Source organism: Emydura macquarii, unplaced genomic scaffold (genome assembly GCF_026122565.2).
Source record: "Emydura macquarii macquarii isolate MOO-44397 ecotype Brisbane River unplaced genomic scaffold, CSIRO-AGI_Emac_v2 contig_1644, whole genome shotgun sequence".
Lineage (NCBI taxonomy): Eukaryota > Metazoa > Chordata > Testudines > Chelidae > Emydura > Emydura macquarii.
This window is the reverse complement of record NW_027131781.1, coordinates 16,224,098-16,249,989: the sequence shown is the minus strand read 5'-3', so window position 1 is coordinate 16,249,989 and position 25,892 is coordinate 16,224,098. Positions and strand designations below refer to the sequence as shown.

The window sequence follows — 25,892 nt, the reverse complement described above, 5'->3', positions numbered from 1 at the left end:
TTCAAGAAAATGGCTGCTTCTTCTAAAGTGACAACTGTATGTCTCTCTCTTCTTTTCTTTTTTTTTTTTTTTTGGTTAGGGATGCTACAAGCTACTTCTGAGTCTAAAAAGATTTCAGAAAACGACAGATGCTGCTCCAGGAATGCATCACTTACATGAAAAAGAGTGTCCAGTAATAATTTTCCTTACTTTTATTTATGATCTAGGTCATTCTTTTGTGTTAGCAGTCCAAGAGCATCACTGCCATACAAAACTAAGATGAAATTTACAGCTAGCCTATTGATCAATTCATAGCTTGGTTTTAGAAGCGTGGCTTCTGCAGGAAATTCCTCTGAGACAAGGTTGGTCATATGATTAGAGAAAGTATGAGCAAAATAGTAACTCTTTAAATAATATGAGTATAATAAGACCAGTGATAAAAAGTTTTATTGTATGATATAGCACAGAATTTATTGTACCAAATGGTAACACTATTCTACCTTGTGCCTAGATAGCCATCAAAATTGTAAAATTGTCAGTATTTTAAACTAATCTTTTAAAATCTAATTTATTATAACCCTGTATTTTAAGGCTACATTTAGCATAACTTCAACTTTCCTTGCTCCTGTACAGTCTCTGAGAGTAATTTAGCACCCTGGGATCTAATTTTAGTAATGGGATTAGGAATTAAGGGCCTGCTCCTGTTCCTTTTGAAGTAAATGGCAAAACTAAAACCACTTCAGTGGGAGCAGATTCAGACTCTGTCTATATCCATATTGAAGAAAACTTTAAATAAAATCCTTGGATCTGGCAATATTTTAAGGTGCCTTAACAAGGTATCTTTTAATCCCTCTAGAACATAAGTATGTAAACTATCTTTTTTATTATCCACCACTCTTTTTGACATTTTTGTGTGGCTTGTATGAATTTCTATGAAGCAGTTATGCTATAGGCAGTCTCTTAATAAAAATACTCCTTACACAGCTCTTTCTATATACTTCATTCCTAACCTAGACACCACTGCATTCCCAGGTCATTCTGTAACAGAATCTGAAAATGGCTATGAATCATAGGATGTTTTATTTTAACTATGTAAATTAAGAAGTAAGTTAATTTCTCCACACACATTTCCTCTTGGGATTTATTCAGGATTTTAATCCAAGGCTCCAGATTGGGACGAGTTAGTGTATTTACTGCACCATATAAAATGCATCTCTTCTTGAAGGGTATAGGCTCCTATCACCAAAAGGCCTTTAAACATTATTATTTTAAAGAATTAATTTTTATCATAGAAGACACATCTGCTAACCACCAGAATAAATAGAATTTCACATCTATTTCAAAGTAAATCTTGAAGCTTTTTTGTGCATGTCCACCAAGACTCCAAAAGGGCAAATTCTATTATCTCATAAGGCTTAGAAGGGATCAAAAAGTTATTTAAATTAGATCAATTCTTTTTAAAGAAATCTAACAAATTAATTATATCCCTTAAGCAAATGTGTTTATTTTTGCTGTCTAGATGTAGAGAACCAAATTCTTCCCTGTTCTAACTCCACTGCTTTCAGTGGACCACAGATGAACTTGACACACTGTACCTTATCCAGATTTCACAGTTGACTCTTCCAAATTCCCTTTCTCCAAGATAATTTGTAAGATTCTGTCTTGGGCTTCTAATAGCACATTCACAAGGCATTATGGGAGACACGCTACAGAATCCAAACAGTGTCAGAGATTATATATATCAGCTACATAGCTCAGCTATATAGATCAGCTACACTGATCTATAGTCCCTTTGCTGCTGATGCTCTAACTAATTTTTCTGTCGGTTGAATGCTGAGGAGTAAATTATATACATTCAGTTACTCATCATTAAACAATTGCCTTTTTTTCCCCTTATAATATTCATTGCCCACCAATTTGTCCTTTCCTATGACTAGTTCTTTTCCTCTGTTATGACTGAACTGAAGGGAAGCTTTTGATAGGACCCTTCTAGCCTGGTTAAAGGCTTACTTTCACCAGTAAACTTAGGTCACTAAGGAAAGGAAATAGGCACTCCATCAAATCGACAAAAATATGGCACAAATGTATTTTACCAACATTAATTATTCTATGTATATTTCTTGAAAAAAACACAAATTTCTATGTTGCAAAATAATTACTTTTATCCTTTAAAATGTTGGGGGTGATGGAGAGAACTTGGCAGTTTGGACAGAAAAAAATGAGGGGTGATTAATCCAAAGTCATTTTAAAGAAGATAGTGGGGAGTAACAACTGAGATTCCTTAATTTCTCTAGTCTGATCTCTTGGGGCTTCTCTTCATACAAAAGTTGTACTGCTTTAACTGTAATCTTCTAGCTAAGGCAATACAATTTCCCCTAGTGTAGACACAGTTATATTGGTATAAAGATGCTTATATAGTATAGCTATTCCTATATGGGAAGAGGAATAAACTTTACTGATTTAAGGCACCTTAATACTGGATTGATGCTAGGGGATGTTCTGGTATAACAATTTCATTACAAATCACTCCCACAACCGACATAGTTATACAGTACAAAATCTTATGTAGACATGCCTTACTCTGAAACACCCCTTCAATGAGAGTGTAACCACCTGCTCATTCCAACACATGCATTCAGCATTGCTTTAAGCATTGGACACATATCATGTTATGGAGTGCCCAGAAGTTCACCTTCCTTAATAACTTTTTCATCCAGTTTTGGACAACATAGGACAATTGATATGTGGGAGGTTACCCCATACTAATTTTTTTCTCTCTTTTGGAAATTGTAGCCTACTGACTTTTTCTGTTTCCAAGGAATGCAAAATAGCAGTAGAAAGGTTTTCATCATCACCTATTCCAGGAATATGACATCCCTTATGCAGTGCTGCGATTACAGACCTTCTCACCTAACTCTTTGTTAAATTACAGTAAATATTGTTACAGTAAATATTCCGAATTATGTTATGGCTCCCAGATGTTTAGAAGGATTAGTATATTGAGGTGTTTGTCCAGTGATAGTGGGAACTTGAAGAAGTAAAAGAATACAAGCTATCTGGGGGACTGAATGGGGTCACTGATTGACATGGGTGGCATAAAAGCATAGGTGATCTTTTCTTCATATGGAGTGCACTGCCCACTTTCTAAATGTGTGTATCAACACCTGCAGTTTGTCATACTGAATCTATAGCTTGATACATAATACTGAGGCAATTGATTTGAGTGAAATAGTATTAACAGTACTTCTCCTTATATCCTGTATAAAAAATAGTGTGATCAGGCAGATAATTATTGCGTTCAAAGAGTGCTGAGAGAACTACTTCATGAATGTATATATCATCCGACAATACAAAGCTGATAGGGTTCTCTGTTCATGCAGTTTTCCTGTGCACACATCCTGCTTACATCTTACAACTCATTATTTGTTCAAATCACTGTCTGACTTACTTGAAAATAAAAAATACTCTGTTGAACGTAATTAATTATATGTTTTCTTTGTTAGTTATTGAGTCAAAGACACTGCAGGGAGACCAGGGAGAACACAGCTTTAATGTCCCTGGAATATTTGTCATAGAAAACACAACTGTTGAATTTCAGAAGAGTTCAGATAGAGAAACTATAAAGATTCAGGGGCCTCTGGGAGCAGATTTCATTATCAAGGTATGATATGTGTTTATGCATGCTGTAAGATATGTCTGCCAATATATTTGAAGTATATTTGAAGTATATTGGGATGAAAAGTAAAGGATAAACACTGTAAATTCGATCCATGTCTTATCATCAGATAAGATGAATTAGATGAGCACACGATATCTGAGGTATAAAACATTGTGGATTAGTAAATTTCTACAACATGTATGCTCAGTGCTCAGTTCTAGTTCTAGATCCATATATCTGCTACGGATATTTGAAACTTTAGCTTATAGTGACGTAAAGCAGCAGGGCACATCCAGGGACTTTGCCAGTTAGGGATGAAAAATTATCATTCTCAGCACCATTATATAATTACAGGAGAATAATTTGAAAAAGGCAACATACAAATGTTTGATTATTAGAAACTTCTGTTTGTGTTGCTCCGGCTTTCTGTGTGGTTTTCTGCCTAATGCCATATAGTTCTCTGCAGTATTATTACATATGAGTTACGTTGTGAAATGTCATGAATATTGACATACAGCATACAAATATGTTGTAATGGAAATCTCTTTAGACCAGGTATACTGCCCCAAAAGACAGTGTGGTTCAGTTCTTTTTCTATCAACCCATAAGTCATCAGTGGAGACAGACAGACTTCTTCCCGTGTACTGTGACATGTGGAGGAGGTAAGTAATGGCTGTGGCTCAGGAGTGTTTGCAAATGTGAATTATGAATGGCTGATTTATAACTTTCATAGAGTGTTGTTTTTTAAATCAGTTAAATGAGTCTATGCTGCTTTTTACATTGGTTCTTCCTCAGATAAATAAGTAACAAAGTAATAGGTAATATCTGCAGTTAAGATAATAAAAACTTTATTAGTTGTATTTTATTGTTTTACATATTATTGAATGTCATTGTACAGGCAATAAATTATCTTACGAGAAAGAGATTCGGAAAAATTAAAAAAGGAAAGTTCCATTGAGGCTGGAAGTGAGAAAGAATGGATTGAAATATGAAGATTGCACAAAGAGAAGTTGAACAAAGAGATCAAATGGGAAGATAGAGATTATTAAGAGATAGAAGGGAAGGAAGAGGCATTTCTGGATATAGATTTAAAAGAGTGAGAATGTTAGAGAAGTGCTAATAGATAGGCAAGTCAGTGGAGGAAGAAAAGAGAGATGAGGTAGTGAACAACGAGGCAAATATTGTAGACTTGGTGCAGTATTAGACCAAGTGAAGTGGCCAAAGAGAGGATATTTGAAAAACTAGCATACTCAATTTTGCAGAAATAGAGGTAAGGTCATAAGCACATGGGCAGGATTTTGCTGTATCAAAAGTATGAAACTTACAGATATGTGAAGTGTTTAGAAGGTGACATTTCTAATATTTAGCAACCTGAAAAATGTGTATGGAGGAAGGAAGGGGCAGGTGCAAGATAACATCATAGTTCCTAGTTGAGCCATGTGGAGTATCATAGACAATGAAAAGTGGGGAAAGAGGAAAGAGAATAAGTGATTGGAATGACACAAAAGAAATGGCACAGTGTTTAAGATCCACTTTTAAAGCTTACTCACTTGACTACAATTTTATTTGCTTCGCCCCTGATTCTCCACTACGCACGGATGTGGTAGACAGCGGTAGCTGCAGTGAGTCCTCTGTAGCACTCCAAACCCCAGCTGATTGGTCCTGGTGGAAGTCAGTGTAGCAGAGAGCATACTCCAACTTCCACTGCTGGTTTAAACTGCAGAGTTTACACAACCAGGGGATTAGGATAATGCAGCTCAATTCCACCACACACCCCTCCTGCCCAGCCCTGCACTTGTGATGTCTTATCTTCACTTTATACTGAGATGGTGGTTGGGGAAACAGTTGGCATAGGAAATGATTACCGCCTATACCTTCTTTTCATCGGTGCAGATTCATCTGAGAGAGGGAAATTCTCCAGAGGGAATCTGATAATAATGCTACCTTCCTCATTCTCTTAAGGAATACACTAGTATTATTCATGTAGACTAAAAAAAGTGAAACAGTCTAAATAATTACCCCACTGTTGAAGGACCTATTAAAATGCTATTTTTCCAAGAATGGCTCATGTGTTTGTTTGTTTTTTTTAAAAAATAAGAGAACATTGTCAAGCACTTAAAATACAAGTGAAGAGTCTGGGATCCATGTTCTCTTCCCAACTGTCTCAGACCAGTCACAACATCGCTTTGTGCCTCAGTTTCCCCACCGGAAAAATGGAAATAACATCCACTCATGATTAATATTCCTAGGTCCTGTGGCTCTAGCCAGAGTCATGGAGGAAACTCCTCTATTTTTGAAGATTTTTGGCTCTCTGAGGCATGTCTCTCATTGGAAATGTGAATGGTAATCCTGGGTGATGGTATCATCAAAGAAGTAGAATTGCAAGCCTAACTGTTTTTCCCATATGTTCCTCACAGGGGAAGAAATGTAAAGTATAATAATTTGTATTGTGAGCATTGCAAAGACTGGATAGTTCAATGGATACCTTACCTTCTAGGCTGATGGCTCAAATCCAATCTAAGACAGTGCTGTCTTGAAAATTATTACCATCTGATGGCTGTTTATTCTCTTTGAAATTAGATGGTGGCTTCAGTGCAATTCCTTGTAGATGGATGTCCATATTAGGAAATCAACATCTTTATCAACAGAGCTTGGTGTTCTTGTGGGCAGTCCTGAGAGAAAGGCCAGTAAATAATTGAGCTGAAAGACTAAGCTACACACTGGCCCCTGATAAAAGCAGTGCTGAGGACTGTATATCACTGCGGGAAACTTGTTGAACCTGTTATTTTACAGTAGATTGGGTCTCCAGAGTCTGTCTGAGCTATTTCACCAGCACTAAAATGACTCAGACATTTCAGATAGAAAAAGTTCCACACAACAAAAAAAGTAGAATCAGCTGCATCATCAGTATATCATTTCTAGCTGGATAACTCCACATTCAGTTCTGTAATTTCTGTATGGGTGAGGGAGGAGCTCGGAAGTGCAGAGAGGGGAGGTGTGTCTGAGGGTGGCCCATAAAATACAGTCAAACATAAACACACAGGAAAGTTTTAAAAACTTAAATTAATTTTATTTGCAACTGGTAATTCTTCTGGGTCTCTGGGTGCTCACAAGAACCGGGGCATGCATGCTTAAGGTGCCGGAACTGCTTAGTTTTTCTTTATGGTTATCACTCTCATGCAAGATGATACTTTGGATCAGCCAAGAGACACACAAGTGAAGCTACTGATTTATGATATTTTAGCATTTCCAGTAGACATTCAGTTATGCTGTTAATTTATTGACTCCATTTGGATTTTCATTCTTGTGGTTTCATCCTTTCCCCCCCCACACACATACCATCCTTCTTGCCTCCTCAGTTAAGTTAAAGACAATTCCTGTGAATAAGCCTATTTTTTCCCTTAGCCAAGAAAGGAACTTAGTAGTTTATTAAACTCAGATCTTCTCTGTTAACCAGTCCTTTTACACAGATATTTGCACCAAGTAGTTACAGGTTTTCTTTTCTTGGCTCTTTAGTTAGGAATGTTCTTGAAAATATTTCTTGGTTTTTTATAGTTTAACTTAACAATGTCTTTGGACTTCATCTTCAGCAATGTCTTTGGACTTCGTCTTCAGTTCTTCTGTCTTTCTGTTTTAAGTTGGTTTTTTTACCACCCATGACCACATAATACACCTTTCAGTTGTGCACTCAGTAAACACGTCTGTGTGGGCTTTATAAATGTGGACGTACAGTGGGGCCATCCGGTTGTGCACAGTGAAAGTGACAGGTGAGGTGTGCCAGTAGGTGTATAACTGCATCTGTTAAGAATTTGTTATTTTGAGTTTCTTCAAACTCTGAGCTGGTATTAATCAATACAGCTTCCTTGATTTCAGTTGCTGGTTTATAGCAGGTGAAGATCTGCACTGTATGTCTGAGTGCAGCATTTCCTTATTTAAAAAAAAAATCTAAAAAATCACTTCAAATTAACTGGATGTACAGTTCAGTATTTGAGGAAAGAAAGCCATTTGAAATTTATCTCCCTTCATCACAAGCATTAGCATGTTCCTTTTTTGCTCCTGTGTTAGGTTATCAGCTCAACTCCGCTGAATGTGTGGATATTCGCTTGAAGCGAGTTGTTCCTGATCACTACTGTAACTACTATCCAGAAAATAAGAAACCAAAGCCCAAGCTAAAGGAATGCAACATGGATCCTTGTCCTTCTAGGTTTGTATGACAAGTATGTAAGTGGGATGGTATTTTTAGTTACTAAAGCGCAAGTAACCATACTTGTTTGGCTTTTGACACACTTTCATCTTCAGGACGGCTTAATCTTAGTTGTTCATGAGATTAAAGAAGTCTGGCAGTTGGCACCAACGCTAAGAGGCTTGTGGCACCTCCTCAATCTTGGACAATACAATGAAAATGTACTATGTAGAGATGGCTTTAATAGTCTATTTGTTCTTGTTCGTGGCCTGCCTCTGCTGCAGGTTTCTTGGAGAGCGCTATGGATATGTCTACCCCACCATCATACAGCACATGTAGGAGTGCCCAAGCTAGCTTCGATTGAACTAGCTCACCAAATATGGCAGCATGGCTGCTGTGGCCCAGACAGCAGTGTGGGTTAGCCACCCAAGTATGTCCCTAGAGTACCAGGTGAAATTGCACTCACCTGGCTAGCCCGGGCCACTGCAGCTACATTACAATTTTTAACAAGCTACCGTAATCAAAGCTAGCTTGGATATGTCTACACAGGTTGCACTTGTGCCTCCTGATTGCGGTGGAGATATACCCTATGGCACCAGCGCATACATTTTGTGTGGTTATGTGAATATGAGGGACTGCATGTTTGCTTTTGGATGTATTGATATTACCATATGTTATTTGGGATTTCTCATTAATGGCAGGTAATAGCTCCATTCCTCATTCAGCATAAGGTTCTTGCACATGGTTTATCCATCAGTCTGCCATAAAAATTTCACTCACCATTTTCACTCTACAGTTGCTCACATCAGAATTAAAGTTTTTGGGGAATTTTTTAAAGTTAAAAGATAGTCATAAAAAATCAATTCAAAGTAAAGGTACTTGTGGTGCAAATTCCACTGAATATTATTGCCAAATTATAAAGGCTACAGTACACATAAACTGTATTGAATTGCACAGAGCTATTTAAAACTAACTTACTTTTGGATAGTCTGGTAAGGTTTCCTGGCTGTGCTGAAGTATCTTAAAATAACTTCACAGTGTCAAGTCCCAGAACCTTACATTAATATGCCATCTGGCTTGACTAGAGTTATATACAAGAAGAAGAGGAAATACTCTCAGTGGATTTCATTTCCTATAGCTAAACTGTCCATTTCCTTTAATCTATGTTAAACATAATAATTGATGGTGATCTCTACTAAGTATAGATGCACAGAGTTTAAAAGTTCTTTTCTAAAAGGCCAGTTGGTAAACAAATTGGCAAGACTTTAATACAGTTTATCTGGAAAAGCCGTGGAGTGGGAGCATGACAGGTAGAGAAGTAGCAATTATGAGCTCTTGCCATACATATTTACCCTGCAAAGGCAGACCAGGGGATGAGAGGAAATAATGTCATATTTCACTTCTCCTTGCAGACCTGAGGATTATACCTTCCCTTAACCTCGGAGCCTACTCCTGCTAGGTGCTGAGCAACTTCTGTAATTCAAGTAAGCAGCAGTTGAGGGTGCTGAGCACCTTCCAGGAAGTGCTCAGCACCTCTGTAGATTAAATCCTTATCATACATTTTTTCAGCTGCATGCACTTTCCACAGATTCCTTCATTACAGATTTCTCTGTGGTCTCCATTTCTTTGTTAAGAAATGACTGTGCATTCTGTGCATTCCTGGGGAAGTGGCACAGCCTGGGAGGAGTCACACATAAAAGGATTACCTAGAACTGTTTAGTGATCATTCGTTTCCTTCTGAGGAGAAATAGCCTTTTCCATTTTTGTGGAATGAATTAAGGAGTTTATAGACTGAGTGTTTCTAGCGTCTTCAGAAATGATGGGTACATAAATGGGTCATCTTGTTCCACAGGAAGATCCTGTAATTGGTTTCACATTTCCTGATCACACGATGGGATTTGTTCACTTTTAAACATGATTGTGCATAACATGTAGAGCAAATAACATCTAAGATATGAGAAATAATGATGCAATATTTATTTTATTGACAGTGATGGATTTAAAGAAATCATGCCCTATGATCACTTCCAGCCACTTCCTCGGTATGTATGGGAACTATAACATGTAGGTCAGCATTAGGATGAGATTTCCACTGGGAAATTAATATTCAAATACAAAGACTCAAATCACTGCATAGCTTAGGACATTATCTACTGTCTTTGCATACTCTCATAGTAGTTAATCTTCGAAGTTATATAGAAGAGAGCAAATCTTGGGCTTAATCCTGCAAGTACTCTTTGCATGTGAGTGACTTGAATGGACTATTCCCAGATAAAGATTTTGGCATTTGTAAGTGCTTGGGCCCTCTATTACTACAGTAAAAAACTGATAAGTTCATAACCTCTTAGTGCAGAAGTAACAGTCTGTCAAAATTTCCTCTAAAATGCATTTATTTATTCATTCTTTTCTGTGAAGATATGTTTTGGTTTGATGAACAAAAATGTATTTATTTGATGTAACTATTCATGTAATGTGGCACACTGGGAATGTATTCTTTGCTTTTTAAAAGATATTGCTCTTTTGTTCTTTTTGTTGTTTATTCCTACATGCTGTTTGTTCATACACACACTGCTTTAGTACTTTGCAGATATGTGATTTTCTGAACTTCTTCATTACCTAAGTAGTTTGAGAGTAATTTTTCACCTGAGACAGTCATAGAAAATGAATTTAGGGCTACTGTGAAAAGTTGTAGATGTTCTTTTATAAAGGAGTTAGGGACTTCAATTTAGAAACACTGGGCCAGATCTGCAGCTGGTTTAAATTAGTGTAGTCAATGGAAGTACGCAGATTTATACCATCTCAGGATCTGACTAATTGTTTAATGAAAAACTAAAATTAAAAATATATTTTTCTAAATAAATAGAGATATGGTGGGAAAAGAGTGAACTCACAGAGTCACTTGACCTATTGGAACTCCTTGGATTCCATTAACTGGCGTAAATTGTCATAGTTCCATTGACTTGACAACTTACACATTTGAGAATATGCTGCTCTCTGATGGGGTTTTTTTTGTTTTTTGTTTTGAGGGGACCAGTGGCAGCAAAAAATCTAGCTGGCTTCAAGACTGAGCTTGATAAGTTTATGGAGGGGGTGGTACGATGGGACAGCCTATTTGTCAATTAACTGATCTTTGTCTACTAGAAGTAAATATGCCCAATGGCCTGTGATGGGATGTTAGATGGAGTGGGTTGTGATTTACTGCAAATAATTCTTTCCAGGTGTCTGACGGGTGAGTCTTGCCCACATGCTCAGGGTTTAGCTGATTGCCATATTTGGGGTCAGGAAGAAATTTTCCCCCAAGGCAGATTGGCAGAGGCCCTTGTGTTTTTTTTGCCTTCCTCTGCAGCATGGGGCATGGGTCACTTGTTGGGGATTCTCTGATGGATTCTATATACCTTGAAGTCTTTAAACCATGATTTGGGACTTCAGTAACTCAGTCATAGGTTAAGGGTCTATTATAGGAGTGAATGGGTGAGGTTCTATAGCCTGTGTTGTGCAGGAGGTCAGACTAGATGATCATAATGGGTCCTTTCTGACCTTAAAGTCTATGAGTCTATAAGATAGGTGGAGATATTTCTCCTATGGCTTAGTACTGGAGTTTTGCAACTATCTTGCTCCTTTTTTCCCCCTTTCCTCTTTTTCTTCTGCTGCCACACTCTGCAGGTTTCTCTGTGTTGACCTCAACACAATTTCGTTACATCAGTGCTTCGTGTTCTTAGTGGCTCAGTCAGGAAACCAGTTGGAGTTAAGATTTAATTTCCCTTCTGTGCCTGTAGAGTCTATACAGCACTGTCTATGGTGAAAGAGATTATAACAAGAGTGAAGTCATGGGCAACTGCTCTCATTTCAAGCATTAAGAACTGCAGATAAGGGCTCACATCACTCCAGGTCTGTTCCCACAGATACTGACTGATCCCCATGCATGAATGCTCGCTGAGGGCTGTGTTGGTTTTGCTGGTTTAAGGCAGTCACGACCCCCCGATCCACTCAGAGACCAGCAGTCAGCCAGCACACACCCAAAAGTTGGTGGTATTGACTAAGGCAGGCTGAGTCAATGTATTGCTGATCTATTCTTCACTGGGAGGGCTCTTAAAGAGCCATTCTCTTAAAGAGAATAAAGCTGTCCTTCCCTAACAGAACTAGAGGAGGGCAGTAGTGGAAACACCTGGCCACTTTGCACATTTTTGCACCAGCTGGTGAATCTGCCCAGTCAGGAGAGAAACACTGTTCAGCATTTGTAGCATATGTACACTCTGTGCTTATTGCCTGTAAAATTTTTGCAGATACTATACATTAATTCAGCTTTTTACCTGTTCAAGTGCTGAGCAGGGTTGTTCACACATAGCAGGCATAAAACAAAGTGCTTTAGATGGTCTTCAACAAAGCTTTACTGACTCCCTCTTCTTGAGCAGCAGTCACCTCCCATGTAACACAAAGGCCATGTGCAGGGTTGCTTTGCAATCCTGTGGCATTCACCACCATTTTCTCATTCAAATAAGGAAGTTGTGGGAAAGTCACGGTACACACCGCAGGATCTTGAAAGAGTTCTGCTGCGGCTGGAGCTGTAAACGTCCTACTGAAATATTTCTACAGATGGAGATCTTTGAAATAAACAGAAAAATTTCCCAGGATAAAAATTTTCTTTTAAGGTTTTTGGAACACCTCCATATATCTCAGACTTGTTGGATTGTTAAGGATCCCTTGACAGTTGCGGGTTCTGGAAAGCGTCTCCTTGACTGCCTGCCTACGACATTTCCCCCACCTCCCTCAGTAGCTCTGGACCTCACTCCATCTTGAAAATGCTTAAGGGAATATGGGAACTGGAGTGTGTTCGAAACTGATGAGATAAAGAAAAACAACTATAAAACTTTATGCTATAAACACTTTTAAGAGTAGTATTACATCTAGTACAGTCAGCCTTACACATAGGACTCCAGGAGCTACTAACTCACTGAATAGCTAATTGCTCTTTAGTTCCTGATATTTTCAAAGAAAATGAGTTGATTTTAACACTGGTCATTTGTTTAGGTAAAATAGTGAAAAGTATAACTGTGACTTTTTAAATGCCTTTTTCTCTGGTAATATGAAATGAGTATTTAGTCAGTCAGCTATGTGTTGTTTGCTTTTTAGCATATACCCTACATTTAAAGTTCAAAGGAGGTTTTTGTATGTTTAAAATTCACTCTGTGCTATAGTGTTTGAACATGATTGATATGTTTCTTGTAGACAGTTTAATTAATTATTTAAAATAGGAAGTGTTCTTGACTTACCTTCTCTATCATAGGCAGTAGGCAGTACTTACTGATGTCTGCCTTTGATTTATAGGCTTTTCTGCTCCATCTACTCTGATATTATGACTTCCTTTACAAAACCTATGTTACTCTTGATGAATTGATTTAAATGGGATATTGCTGTCCTTAGTGATTCTATCATTCATAAATGATGTAATTTTTTTTCATAGTTCTGTTCTGAACCACTGCAATTGTAATATTTAAAGGTTTTAGACTAGCTATAGTAAAATATTCTTACTTCCTTCCTGCCTTGATTTGCCAAAACCAAATATGTGATGAACTTTAAAATCAGTTGCAAGGCCCAACTATTTCTCCAGGTTTGTTTATGGGAGCAGGTGGGTGGGGCAATGAGGGATTGCATGGGGCTGTGTGAGAACCAAAGGACAAGCCCAAAGGACAAACCTTGTGGTCTGTAATCATGGATGATACACTTAAGTCAGGAAGATCCTTGAGTTTGTCTTCAATATTTATTTACTGTCTTTTGTGAAAGAGTAGATGCCTAAATGTGTATTTTGGGTTTAGAGCTAGAGATGAAGTCAATTAACGTTTTTAACTTTACTGTTATCCCCACCTCAGATGTAACAGCAGGTTCGATCTTCAGTATGTTTATCTCTTGAGCTGTAAGCTTTTCAGAGCAGGGATTGTCTTTATTTTGGGGTACTAGACAGCTTCAAGCACACTGCTGGTGCTAACCAAATAATAATAGAGAAAAATGACATGTAGCCATGTAAAGTAGTAGCCTAACTGTGGAACCCACTTCATTATGTTGATTGATAATAGACGGTTTGTAGGCAACATTCAAATAATCGAATGCATCGTATTCCTGCTTTAACACCTCAAAATGTATAGAAGAGAATCAGGTCATTCCAAACACTGCAGGAAACTTACTGGGATCTTTAGTTCATTTATTTGTGTGTTCATTTTGGCACATAGTAGAAAGGAAGCCTGAAACAATAGGTTTCTGATTCTACATACATTTTTGTACAAATATCAGAAAATAGATCTGATTCTACTCCCTTCTGAAGTCAGTGGTAAAATTTCCATTCATCTTAATGGGATCAATATTTTGCTATGTTTTATAGATACCAAAGGAATAAAAGATGGCATTATTTTTAATGTATTTGGTTTTTGGTTTTTTTTTTCCCCCTAGCTGGGAACATAATCCTTGGACTGCATGTTCTGTTTCCTGTGGAGGTGGAATTCAGAGGAGGAGCTTTGTTTGTGTAGAGGAGACTATACATGGAGAGATACTACAAGTAGAGGAATGGAAATGCATGTATGCCCCCAAGCCCAAGGTCATGCAAACCTGTAATCTGTTTGATTGTCCTAAGTGGGTAGCTATGGAATGGTCTCAGGTAAATTGAAAAATTATTTGTACCTAATTTTGAAAGGCAGTATCTAATTTTGTGCAGTCATACAATTGTAGGCAAAAATAATTGTATGCACATTTTGTAGCACTTTAGCAGTAGGTATTCATCTACCTGATTTGGCCTACAATGCATGATGTAAGAGATCTCTGTGGGATACAATGCATGCATAGTTATTTGTGCCCATAGAACTGCGCTTTCATCCTTATGTGAAGGCAAAATTATAGCTACAAAATCAGAGTGTGCGAGGCTGTTTTAAAAATCAGGACTTTTGTCTTCCACTTTTTGATAGATGTAATCCTCCACTGCAGATAATTTGCCAAAAGCATGGCTGTCTTGAGATTGAGAGGTATCTGTATGGATGATTTTCCAGCATTCTTCTTACCTTTCATTAATATTGAGCCAACTTATCTTGGCTCTGGTTACCTGACATACACAGATAACACTTGTGTGTTTCCTGAGTTCATTCAAATAAGATCACTGAAATACAGTTGGAGAAGCATTCTAATGTTTTTTATGACCCAACTTAAACCAAAAAACACTAAACAGGTTGTGAGGGAGCCTATTCCCAGTAGATTCTCGCTCCATTTTAGACTGTAGCTGTTCAGATAAGCTTTGTAGAACCCAGGAAAACACCGTCCCTCCCAAATCTCTAGAGTTCCGTCACTAGCCATCACTAATATACTTTAGTTACTTGGCAATGCAAGGTTATATTTAAATAACGTTTATCTGAAATCTGATAAAACACCTATTATAGTTTTCACGTATGGCCTAATGCTATGCCCACTAAAGTCAATGGAAAAACTCCACTTAACTTCAGTGTACTTTGGGTAAGGACTTAAAGCTGCCAAATTAATATTTATGAACAATACTTTTGAAAAATATTTTTTTTAAAAAAAGCTGTGGAGTAAGATTATTGTATTGTCTCCCTTAGTGCACAGTGACCTGTGGCCGAGGCTTACGTTACCGAGTGGTATTGTGTATTGACCACCGTGGCCAGCATACAGGGGGCTGTAATCCACAACTTAAACTACACATAAAAGAAGAATGCATTGTGCCAATACCATGTTGCAAACCACGAGGTAACTGGAAATTTGTCTGCGTGTGTTATTGTTTTGAATTCTGTTAACTGAAGTAAAAGGTCCCTGGTCACCTCTTCCAGAAGTGCCAGAAGCTCAAATTTACCAGGACTTGTTCCAGTGTTGGCAAAAGGAAGTGTTGTTGTCATAGGTGGTAAGAAAGGTATATGGCTGATATTTTTTGCTGATAAAATAATATAATGTAGTGAAAATAATAAGCTCTGTAAATTAAAATACATAAGTTAAACAGGGAAAAGTAGGAGCAAGCAATACATTAGGAGTTAGGGGATTGCTCAATAAAATTTTAAATAGAAAGAATAATATGTTTGTAGAGCTTATGATACATAAAACCACGGTCCTTGTTTCTCTATATCTACGGCTAATGCTACAGAATTCTTGATGAAACACTGAAAAACTTCAAATATCGTCCATGCTGATTTCCTTCTCCTCTTCTTTTCCACTTTTTTTTATTTAAAAAAAAATCTTTAACACTTAATGATATGGATTAACAAATATCCTTTAAAAATTGAGGAATAAAAGGTAGATGAGAGGATGTAGGTAAATAAGAGGAAAAGAAAAGAAAGGTATGAGAAGATATAAAAGTAACATTTCCTATTCCATTCTTGTCTCATAAGTACATAAGTAGATAGGTAGGTAAATAGGTATGTTTCCATGTCCCCCATCCCAGTCCTGGTCCCTGAAACTTAGGGTTGGAAGTGTTTTCAGTCTTTTCATTTTTATTTGTAAAACCTTGTTGGGAATATTCACAACTCAACAGTAGGCTTTACATAGTCAAATGAAAAGCAAATGTAGTTAAGTGCTATTGAAACCCAAGGACTTACCACAGATAAGTTGGTAGAGCAGGATGTTTTGAGGTTTTAGGGAGTTCTCCAGGCACAAAATTCTCAAGGGACAAATGCAACAGAATTCTCTAAGCCTTTCAGCAAAAATTGTAACAAGTATTGCAGAATTTCAGGGGACCTGCAAGGAGAAGACTTGGTATGAATGTGATATATATCTGCCCAGTTCAAAAGGAGTTTAGATAAATTTCTTTAAAGTTTGATTCTTTTTAGTAAATTTGAGAATGTATTGGAAGTCTTCATAGCTTAGGACAGTGTTTCTCAACTTTTTTGTGCTGGTGACACCCTTTGGACTTAAAAATAATTTTGTGACCCCTACTACTGGAAAAAATTGTGATGCTCCACCTTCAGCCTGGCTCGGGGATCGGCGCTCTGGCCTCATGCAGGGCTGAAACATGTAAATTAGTTTCGTGAGGCCCCCTATGGTGTGGGGCCCCAGGCAATTGCCCTGCTTCTACCCCCTGACATCAGCCCTGCTTTCAAACCCCCTCAAATTCTTCCCACAACCCCAGTTGAGATATACTAGCTTAGGCAATCAAGAGAGAAAAGTGTTTCACATCCAAGTCTCTAGTTTGAATCCAGCCCATCTGTATACTGACTGAAATTTGTCACCCTTTGACAATTCTTCAAGCCCTATAAGGTGAGTTGGCATTGTTAATCCATTCCTTCAAGAAATGGGTGTCCACATCACAAAATAACATCATTGCAATTGGCACTAATCAGCAGCACTTTTCGGAGACTCAGAAAGGAAGCCAAAGATTGACTGGACATGGAGACTGAATTACTGGTATCTTCTCACAGAGGTATTCCTGCAGGTCAGGATTTAGTCACAATGTCATAACAATATAGAGGAAGTTGTATTACTAAATAAAAGATTTGCAGTGCTGGCTATCTGGTACATTTCTCAAATAGTAAATGAATATTACAAGAAAAACCAAATGTAAAAAGAGAACAATTTACTTATCTGAATTATAAATTTTACTCTATAAATAATTCAAACATGTTTTATGCTGAAAACTGCAGATTTAGAAATATTGTTGCATTTTATTTAGTTTTATTGATATAAGAAAAAGGCCAGGAATAGAAACTATTGTAGGTCACATTCAATTTGCCATAAATACACTTTCCTGTTTAAGTTCTTCCTTTCCATGGATAGAGGAACACTGAAGTGAGTAAAAATAAAGATTTTACATTTAAAATGCCAAAAATGATTAATAAAACAAAGTAATGCCAAATTTGTTCTTTGCTCTTTGTGCTGTTGCTTTCTCACCTCTTGATGTGAGATCTGCCAGGCAAAATGCTTATACTTGTGCCCAGGTGTAGACAAATCAAATGGAATACTGTATAAATGCTTAATATATAGAGATTAGGGCAGTTGTCAGTCTAAAAAAGTAACAGCTTCAACTGTAATACGTGTCACTAGTATTAATTTCCAAAATCGCAGTGTGGGATAACAGTAGAAGAAAATGTGGTTTCGATAGTAGAGGTGGGCCTGTAGGCAAATTCAATTCCAAACTTCTCTAGAATTCAGAAGAGGATTTTTGGATCTGGGCTTTTGTTTTGGGCCTATCTTTACTCAATGCACTATGTAGACACCAATGTGTTGAAGTGAATAATGCAAATATGTATTAAATGCTTCTGAGTTTGATGGAATGAATTATGCTTTTTTTCCATATCAGAAAAAATTCCTGTAGAAGCTAAACTACCCTCATTCAAACAAGCACAAGAAATAGAAGAGATCAGAACAGCCTCTGAAGAACCAATGTAAGTTCCTCTTTCAGGATGGAGAAAATGTTGCTGATATATTGTACAAGTCATTTGGAAAGCTGGTTATCATGCAGATGGATTTGACATTTGATGCTCTTTGGGATTGGGCTACCTTGTGGGCTATTATTCCTGGTTTTATATCTTGACAGCCTGGCTTTTGAAACAGCTGTTCTGAGTGATACAGAATATATGGACCAGATTGATGGCTCCACTGATGTCCCTATGCATCAGCAGAGCAGTGCAAGGGCATCTTAATTTAGCTTTGAGAGCTGTTGAGGATTTCCCCAGTGTGGGAGAATCCTCAGCTGAGGTAAGGCAAATGTAAACTGCTTTAATCCAACCATTCCCTTCTTCTCAGCAATGTAATGATTGTGTTGGAGATGGAGAGGGGTGTGTTGCTGGATAAAGACATGCCCCTGTCAATTGAGCTACACACCCACACACACATAAATATTGCACATCATGCTTCTGAATTGAGGGGAGCTAATTATAATTATCTGAGCCATTCAAAAGATGTTGTTCAGGCCACCCACCACTTTAGCCCTGGGGCTGAGAAATAGTTGTGTTCACAATATGTGCATAAGTGACATGCCTTTGAGTCCAGATCTATTCACATCCCTATAGTTCAGTTCATATCTCTGATGCAATGAACATTCATACAATCACCTGTATGTAAAATATCTGTGGGTGGTGCTTATCTCCTTCATATATTTTAACTCCAGCAGGTATTTACATGGGTTTCCCAGGCATTGACTATAATGTGTTGTGTTTGTGCCAGATTCTATCTTAATTTATAATTATGTAAATCTGAAGTAATTCAGATGAGCTCAAGATTTACACCATTGTACCTGAGAACAGAATATGGGCCCATGTCTATTTATTTTTCTTCCACTGCTTAGCTATTCTTTATTTTGGCACACACATATTAACAGGTGTCATCAAGAAAAATAAAGCGTTTGACACCTGCACTGGCTCACAAAAGATACCTCCTGCCAAACAGGTGTTACTTGCACCATTATGCCAGCTACCCTGAGAAATGTTTCAATGACCAGCACCTATGGCCAAGTGTTGACCTACTTGTGAGTGGTTACCCTGCTCTCTAAATTGGTGGCCATGATGCAGAGGCCTATCTGAATGTGAACTATGATTGTTGAGGGCAGTATTTCTAGTTGAATGAGCCTCTCCATGTAGAGCGTCTGCATCTGGGAATGGATAGATGTGAAATCACCTCTAAAGAGGATTCAGCCTGAAAAAATAAAGAAATGCTTCTTTGACCGTACAAAATCAAGTGTGTTGGTCTATGCTGGTGGGAAGAGTGAATTAATATACTCTCCAGGCCCTTAGGGTACTCACAGTGATATCCCTACAGAACAAGCAAAGCACAAACTCATCATTCCAGTTCAACAGTCTGAATGTCATATAACGACAGCTGAACCATAAACTTTTTAATGGGTTTACTTTTATCCTTAACTTACAACTAAAGCAGATACACGCTTTATATGGCTGAATTACTATACTGATGCCTTTCCTCTCAGGTGCCCCACATTCTGAAAGACAGCAGGCATTTGGTTAGGTTTCCAGTGCACGTCCTATCACATCCTCTCATTCTCCTGCATTTGGTCCTCTCTTCTGGGCAATTCTTATTCCCACCTTGGAGACCCAACTCCTCACCTTTCAGCCACCCTACCCTGCCTCAGCCCCCAAGGATCTGACTTTACCATTGTCATAGCAAAAATATCTGGACTTGGGTCCAAAAGGCGCCTTCAGCCACTCATGACTAGTGACTACTGTGGCACCCCTTTTCTCTACTAATTTTCCTGGTGTCCTCAGGTCTTCATACTCTAGGTACTCTGTGCTCCCCTGGGACCCAACTCTACTACTCCAGTCAGATCCCCCATTCACCTGCTTATGTTGCTGCTGTCTTCTCTTGCCACTACTAGGACGCTAGACCTGCTCTTTTCCTTTTCTTCTGAGGAGGCTGGCGGGTAAGGGGAACTAAAAGAAAAGCCATTAAATTGATCTACAAGTGAAGCTGATCTTGAACAAAAGTAGATGACTAAAGTAGGCCAATTCACAGCTAACCTCCTTGTTTGAATGAGAGTACTGTATGTAGTACTATGTTGTAACAGTAGAGTATGGATTCAAATTCATCACAGTCCTTGAGATTGGCTACTCAGGCCTCTATTTTCCAGCAAAATGCCGCGTTCATTTTCTCTCTCCACGTGCCCTTCAGTCACATGAACAGTGCTTTGCAATCACAACAATTTGTCACAGCACCTTTTGAATCTTGCATTCTATCTGATCTGTTTTTTTCCAGCTGGAATAAGCTTTTTTTGGGTCAGAGCAGAGGATCTAAAGGAAAACTGTAACACAAGGTTATTACTTCCCCAGAGTGAACAGTAACAGTAATTCCCTCCTGCTTGGATTATGTTTAACTTTGCTGTTGTAGTTTATACGTGACACAGTATGACAAGTTCTAGCCCACTTCTGGCTAGCATAAGGTTTACAGTTTCCTTGGTACATTGCCATTTTTGACCTTATTTGTTCTTTTGTCATTCAAACTAAAACCGCAACATGAAATCTCAGCTCCTAGTTCATCCTTTTATTACAGCTGTCTTTTGTGTCTTCAGGCGATATTTTAATAGATAACGAATAAGGGAATAAATGCAGCAGTGTTTCAAACCCCACAAACAGGGAATGTGCCAAACCAGGAAGACAAATACCTCTGCCGCTGTGGTCTACCACGGCTGGTGTCCTGAATTTACATAGAGGGTGAATGTTCAAAAGCCTTCTTTTTTTTATTAGGAAAATAAAAAAATGACTGCTTGTAAAGCAAGGCCAAGAAAAATGTAGGTTTGACCTTTTTAGTTTTTAGTTGTGGAATGTGATGACAGTTGATACCCATCATTATTTTAAATGTTCTTCCCCTGAGCCTTCTTAGTTACAGTAGGATTTGCAATGAGGCTTCAGCAAGATTTTACAGCCTTTTCTTTTAATAATAAGTTAAAGAAATAGACACCTCTGCTGCCTTTTCTTTTAATAACTTAAGAGAAATAGAGGATAAATTTAGAATGCTTTCAATAGCTGGTATGTTTTCTCAGCAACATGAGAACATCAAAAATAATTGTTCACTAGGTTTGTATAGAATTGCACTTACTATAACTGAAATGTGGTAGGGTTCTTGAAGGTTCCAATTCATTGCATTTAAAAGAATTCTCCTATCTGTGGCCTTTTTATTTTAAGTACATGTATTTCCGGTTTTCTTGCAGTCTCTCCACAGAAAGCTGGTCATATATTTTGCCCAATATATAACTGCTCAGGTTGATAAAATCTGTGGCTCTGGATTTTAAAGAGTTGGCTCAGTGATGGGCAAGACTCCTATGTTTTAGAGGTTCTATTCAGATAAGCACCCAAACATTTGGATGCTTCTGCAAACCTTATCCAGTCTCTTTGGATCTGCAGAATTGGACTAGAAAAAGCAAAAGAACAGCCTTTCTTGAGGGATTTTGGCATTTCTGGTCCCAAACCAGGAAGTGCAGGCATGGGAAAAATGAATAATAATGAGAGAAGTCAAGTTTTCCAAATCTTCTGAACCACGGAAGAAGGTTGAGTTTGGTTTGGACTGACTGATATCTTGTCTTTATCAATTTGCTCATCAATAGTTTAGATCACTGCTTCTTTTTCCTAGCCATCCCAACATGGCCCTGCTGAGCACCCACCCTCCGCCCCATTAGATCATTACTGGTGGACCTGATCACCACTGCCTTGCAGTGCCTTGTGTGTGGTCATTTACACATGTGCAAAGTGTGCCAAATCATAATGATTGCCCAGATGTAAATGATTACACAAGGTGACAAGACAGTGGAGAATCAGGCCTCCTGTATCTTGCATAAATAGTTTTTCGATATGATTTGATTGATTGTTCTCGTAAGCATTCATGCCAAACACTATGAACACATCTTAAAAACTTGAGCCTCATCTATGAAATTCATTAAAGACCTCAGAAAACCATCAGAATCCTAAACATTCCATTATAAACTACCTAACAATTTGTAAGAGATGATAACTTGAGAGCTGTTTTGATGCTACTTAATCCTGATCTAAACTCATTCTTGGCCTGTGCCCATTGAAGTCAAAGCCAAAATTGCCATTGACTTCAGAGGAGAAATTTTGGGCTCAATATGTTGCCAAATGTGTGCTGCTTATGCCACACAATGAAAAATATAGACCCTTTGATGTTGTTGGATTATTCCTTTTTGCTATCTCAGTCAAACATTGAAGGCAAACAACCATAATTTCTATTTAAGGGTGTGGATTTAGCTAATTAATGCAAAACGAGCACCTGATCCAAATTCAGGATTTAGACAGAGTGCTGTCCTATCTCCAGAGCTCTATATGCTGCCCAATCAGCTATATGCTCTCATTTTGTACTAGTTGTCTCTGTTTTAGCGATTTCAACTACAGTATGCCTTTGATGAAGTCATCCACTTGAAAAGAATTGCTGTAATATGGAGTTGTTCTGATTAACTGTATAGTCATGTGATTTGGTTTAGCAAATGACAAGGTAGAATTTTAAAACCAATGTTTTAATATTTTTAATCTTGCACTTTGCTATGAAATCCCACACACAAGTAACCCTCACGTACAATATAGGCCTGGTGTAAGTCAAGGAATAATTGCTTAGATTTTTCTGAGTTTCTTTAAAAATGCTATTTATGTATAATATTACCGAGATACAGTTATTTTTATGGAGAGAAGATCAGAATTTTGTCAAAGCATTATGCACAATTGCCCTGATCCAACAAAGCACATAAGCATTTATTTAACTCTAAGCATGTTACTGTCATACTGATTTCAAGGGATTACTAAGTGCTTGAAGTTAACCGCATGCTTATTGTTTTGGAGAATCAGGGCCATTTTTCACATAATATCTAGATATTTTATATGGCTCCCTTTGGAACTTAACCTAACCTCTACTGAGGTTAGGAGGAAACTTTCTTTATTAGCAGGTTTTCCTTTGCTGCATACTTCAGGGTTTCTCACTCATAAGTAGCTGGCTGCTGTCAGACACAAGTTGCTGGACTAGATGGATAATGAATCTGCTCCAGTGTGGCATTTCCTATGTTTCCTGTCACTGTAGTGTCTGAACACCCGCAATTTGTTTTTGGCAATACTCTTTCAATGCAGAAGATTCTGTTAGTGTACACCAAATGTCAAACCTGCGATGTGCTGAACACTTTCAGTTCCTGTTGACTTCAATAGGAGATGAAGATGTTCAGCACCTTTCTGGATGCACTCAGCATCCTGCAGGATCAGGTCAAAGTTTGGGACACTTCCATTCAGGTAAGCTTAAAAAAAAACCCAAACCCAAATCTTGACAACTTTGGAAATCATTTTTGGGCAGGACTCGTGGGGAAAGTTCAGCAGCGACTCCTCTGGGGTGATCATCTTCTTCCTAAACCTTCTTAGCCAGTGCTCTTTAAAGGAGGGGAAAGACTCACTCGTCCCTCTTTTCCACAGCAGGTGCTCTTTAGAAAGAAGCCCAGATGCCTAGTGTGAATGTATCTATGGCACCATTACTGTGCCATCTGCTGCTCTTGTCTTTTTTTCACCCTTCTTGCCTCTCTCTGCAATGGCAGAAGGCAGTTGACTTGACATAGTAATTTGTCCACAAACTCTACTCTTCAAATTTAGCAACACTCTGAGCTTGAACATCAGTATCCACTGTGTTCTGTAGATGTTGTTTATGGTTAAAGCAAACATAGAGGTCCAAACGATGGTTTTGTCTCAGTTTTATATAACTGGCTGCTTTTAAATTTTAAAAAATATTCCTCTGCAACAGAGCAATGGATTTTTTAATGAAAGAAAGGGGAAGAAAAGCTTTTAGAACCAACAGATGTCTAATTTGGATTCTAAACAGTGTCCTTTTCTGATATTTTAGAAGATGATAAAGAAATGTTTTTATTTCCTCTGTTCGTTTCCTCTGATCGTTCCTCTGATCGTTTCATACAGATCTGTTGTTTTTTTTTAAATCTGTATATTTTCTTTCCCCAAGTGTTTCCAACCTTAAGAAAATGACCTGTACATTTCTGTATATAACTTGTTGTCAAATGTATCCACAAATCCACCCAAGATGACTATATTTGTGGAAGTAAGCCCTATTGTAGTGGTCTAATTTTGAACATTAGTATGACATAATAATGGCCCTTGGATTAATGGAAGATTAGAATTATTTTTTTAAATTAACTCTGGTCAATATATTAATGAGATGTGTACAATAAGATTTCATTATAGTTAATCATGAGCATAAAGACACATTGATGGAAGTGATTGTCCACTAAGCAAGTTAATCACTTAATCGAAGTTGGGCCTCTTCTTACAAGATGAAATCTAAATAGCATCCTGTAATGTTCTGCATTGGAAGTGGCTACATTGAAAAAGTACCTTTCTCTAGGTCTATTAAACATCATTACAATCATGTCCTGTGGTAGCCCTTCTCGGAGATGTGAATAGAGTGCAGATGGGCTTTTGGCATATGTATGACGTGTGCCCTGAGAGCTGCTGCAATGTGTACTGTAACACAATGTGTAGACCTAAATATAGAATTTGGTTTTCATAATGCTCCAGGAGTTTTGAGCTACTGTAGGTATTGTCTTTTTTCCCCAGAAAGGTGAGTTGCTTTTCATTGCTCCATGTGACTTTTCTTCCTCACCCCCACGAGCTTTTCTGTTGTCGTTATTTAATTATGTGGGATTGTGGGTAGGGGGGAAAGTGAAGAGGATGTATTTCTCGGGTTTAATTATAGAATTTGGACACATTATGAAGCAGTATCTCAGTATAACCCGTATTATTCATCATATGTTTTTTAGCATGTTGGCCATATTTATATTCTTATATTACATTAACTTTTTTGTAGCAATATTTTAACTCTAGACACACACACATCAAGTGCAAATTTCTCCTCCTTCAGTATTCTTTAAGTTGCTGCTTTATGGTTATTTGCAGGTTTATTCCAGAACCCTGGTCTCCATGCAGTACCACTTGTGGCCGTGGCATACAGGTCCGAGATGTGAAGTGCCGTGTTCTTCTCACTTTTACTCAGACTGAAATGGATCTGCCTGATGAGGAATGTGAAGACCCCAAACCAGCAACAGAACGAATATGCCATCAGGCCTCCTGTGACATTGATCCTGTTCCGTACATCCCAGAATTTACACGTGGGGAAGAGAGCAGTCTGATTTATGATTGGGAATACATTGGTTTTACTCCATGTTCAGCCACATGTGTCGGAGGTAGTTTAAACATTTTTTCATCTATGGTGTTTAAATTTGACATTGTCAATAACAGTTTGATATTACTCCAGTTACATTGATATTACTTTACTTACATTGACGTTTGAAAACAAAATCTGAACTTTTAACTTCTGTAAATTCTGTTTACCTTTGATTATAGCATCTAAATGTCTTTAGATTCCACATGCCTCACAAGGTTGTAATAAAACTGGTTTTCTTTCTATAAATCTTTTGATATTTCTGATATCTGATATTTTTGATATTTCTGCTATCTGATATTTATTATATCTGATATTTGATATTTATTATATTTAGTATTTTTATATTTATTATATCTTTTTTATATTTATGATATCTGATATCTTTTTATATCTGTTTGATATTACTCCAGTTACATTGATATTACTTTACTTACA

The 25,892-nt window shown here is 37.7% G+C and overlaps 1 protein-coding gene across 5 annotated transcripts in view; it reads left to right on the top strand.

Annotated features, from left to right (window-relative positions):
• The window catches only part of ADAMTSL3 (ADAMTS like 3), a 237,862-nt gene that overhangs the window by 163,552 nt on the left and 48,418 nt on the right, over window positions 1–25,892 (top strand). For all 5 annotated transcript variants that reach the window (XM_067555726.1, XM_067555728.1, XM_067555724.1 and 2 more), the window contains 8 exons: window positions 3,483–3,640; window positions 4,188–4,299; window positions 7,703–7,841; window positions 9,812–9,862; window positions 14,262–14,466; window positions 15,413–15,560; window positions 18,097–18,181; window positions 25,190–25,476. In XM_067555726.1, coding sequence (XP_067411827.1) covers window positions 3,483–3,640; window positions 4,188–4,299; window positions 7,703–7,841; window positions 9,812–9,862; window positions 14,262–14,466; window positions 15,413–15,560; window positions 18,097–18,181; window positions 25,190–25,476 — 1,185 coding nt within the window. The remainder of the gene's footprint in view (window positions 1–3,482; window positions 3,641–4,187; window positions 4,300–7,702; window positions 7,842–9,811; window positions 9,863–14,261; window positions 14,467–15,412; window positions 15,561–18,096; window positions 18,182–25,189; window positions 25,477–25,892) is intronic.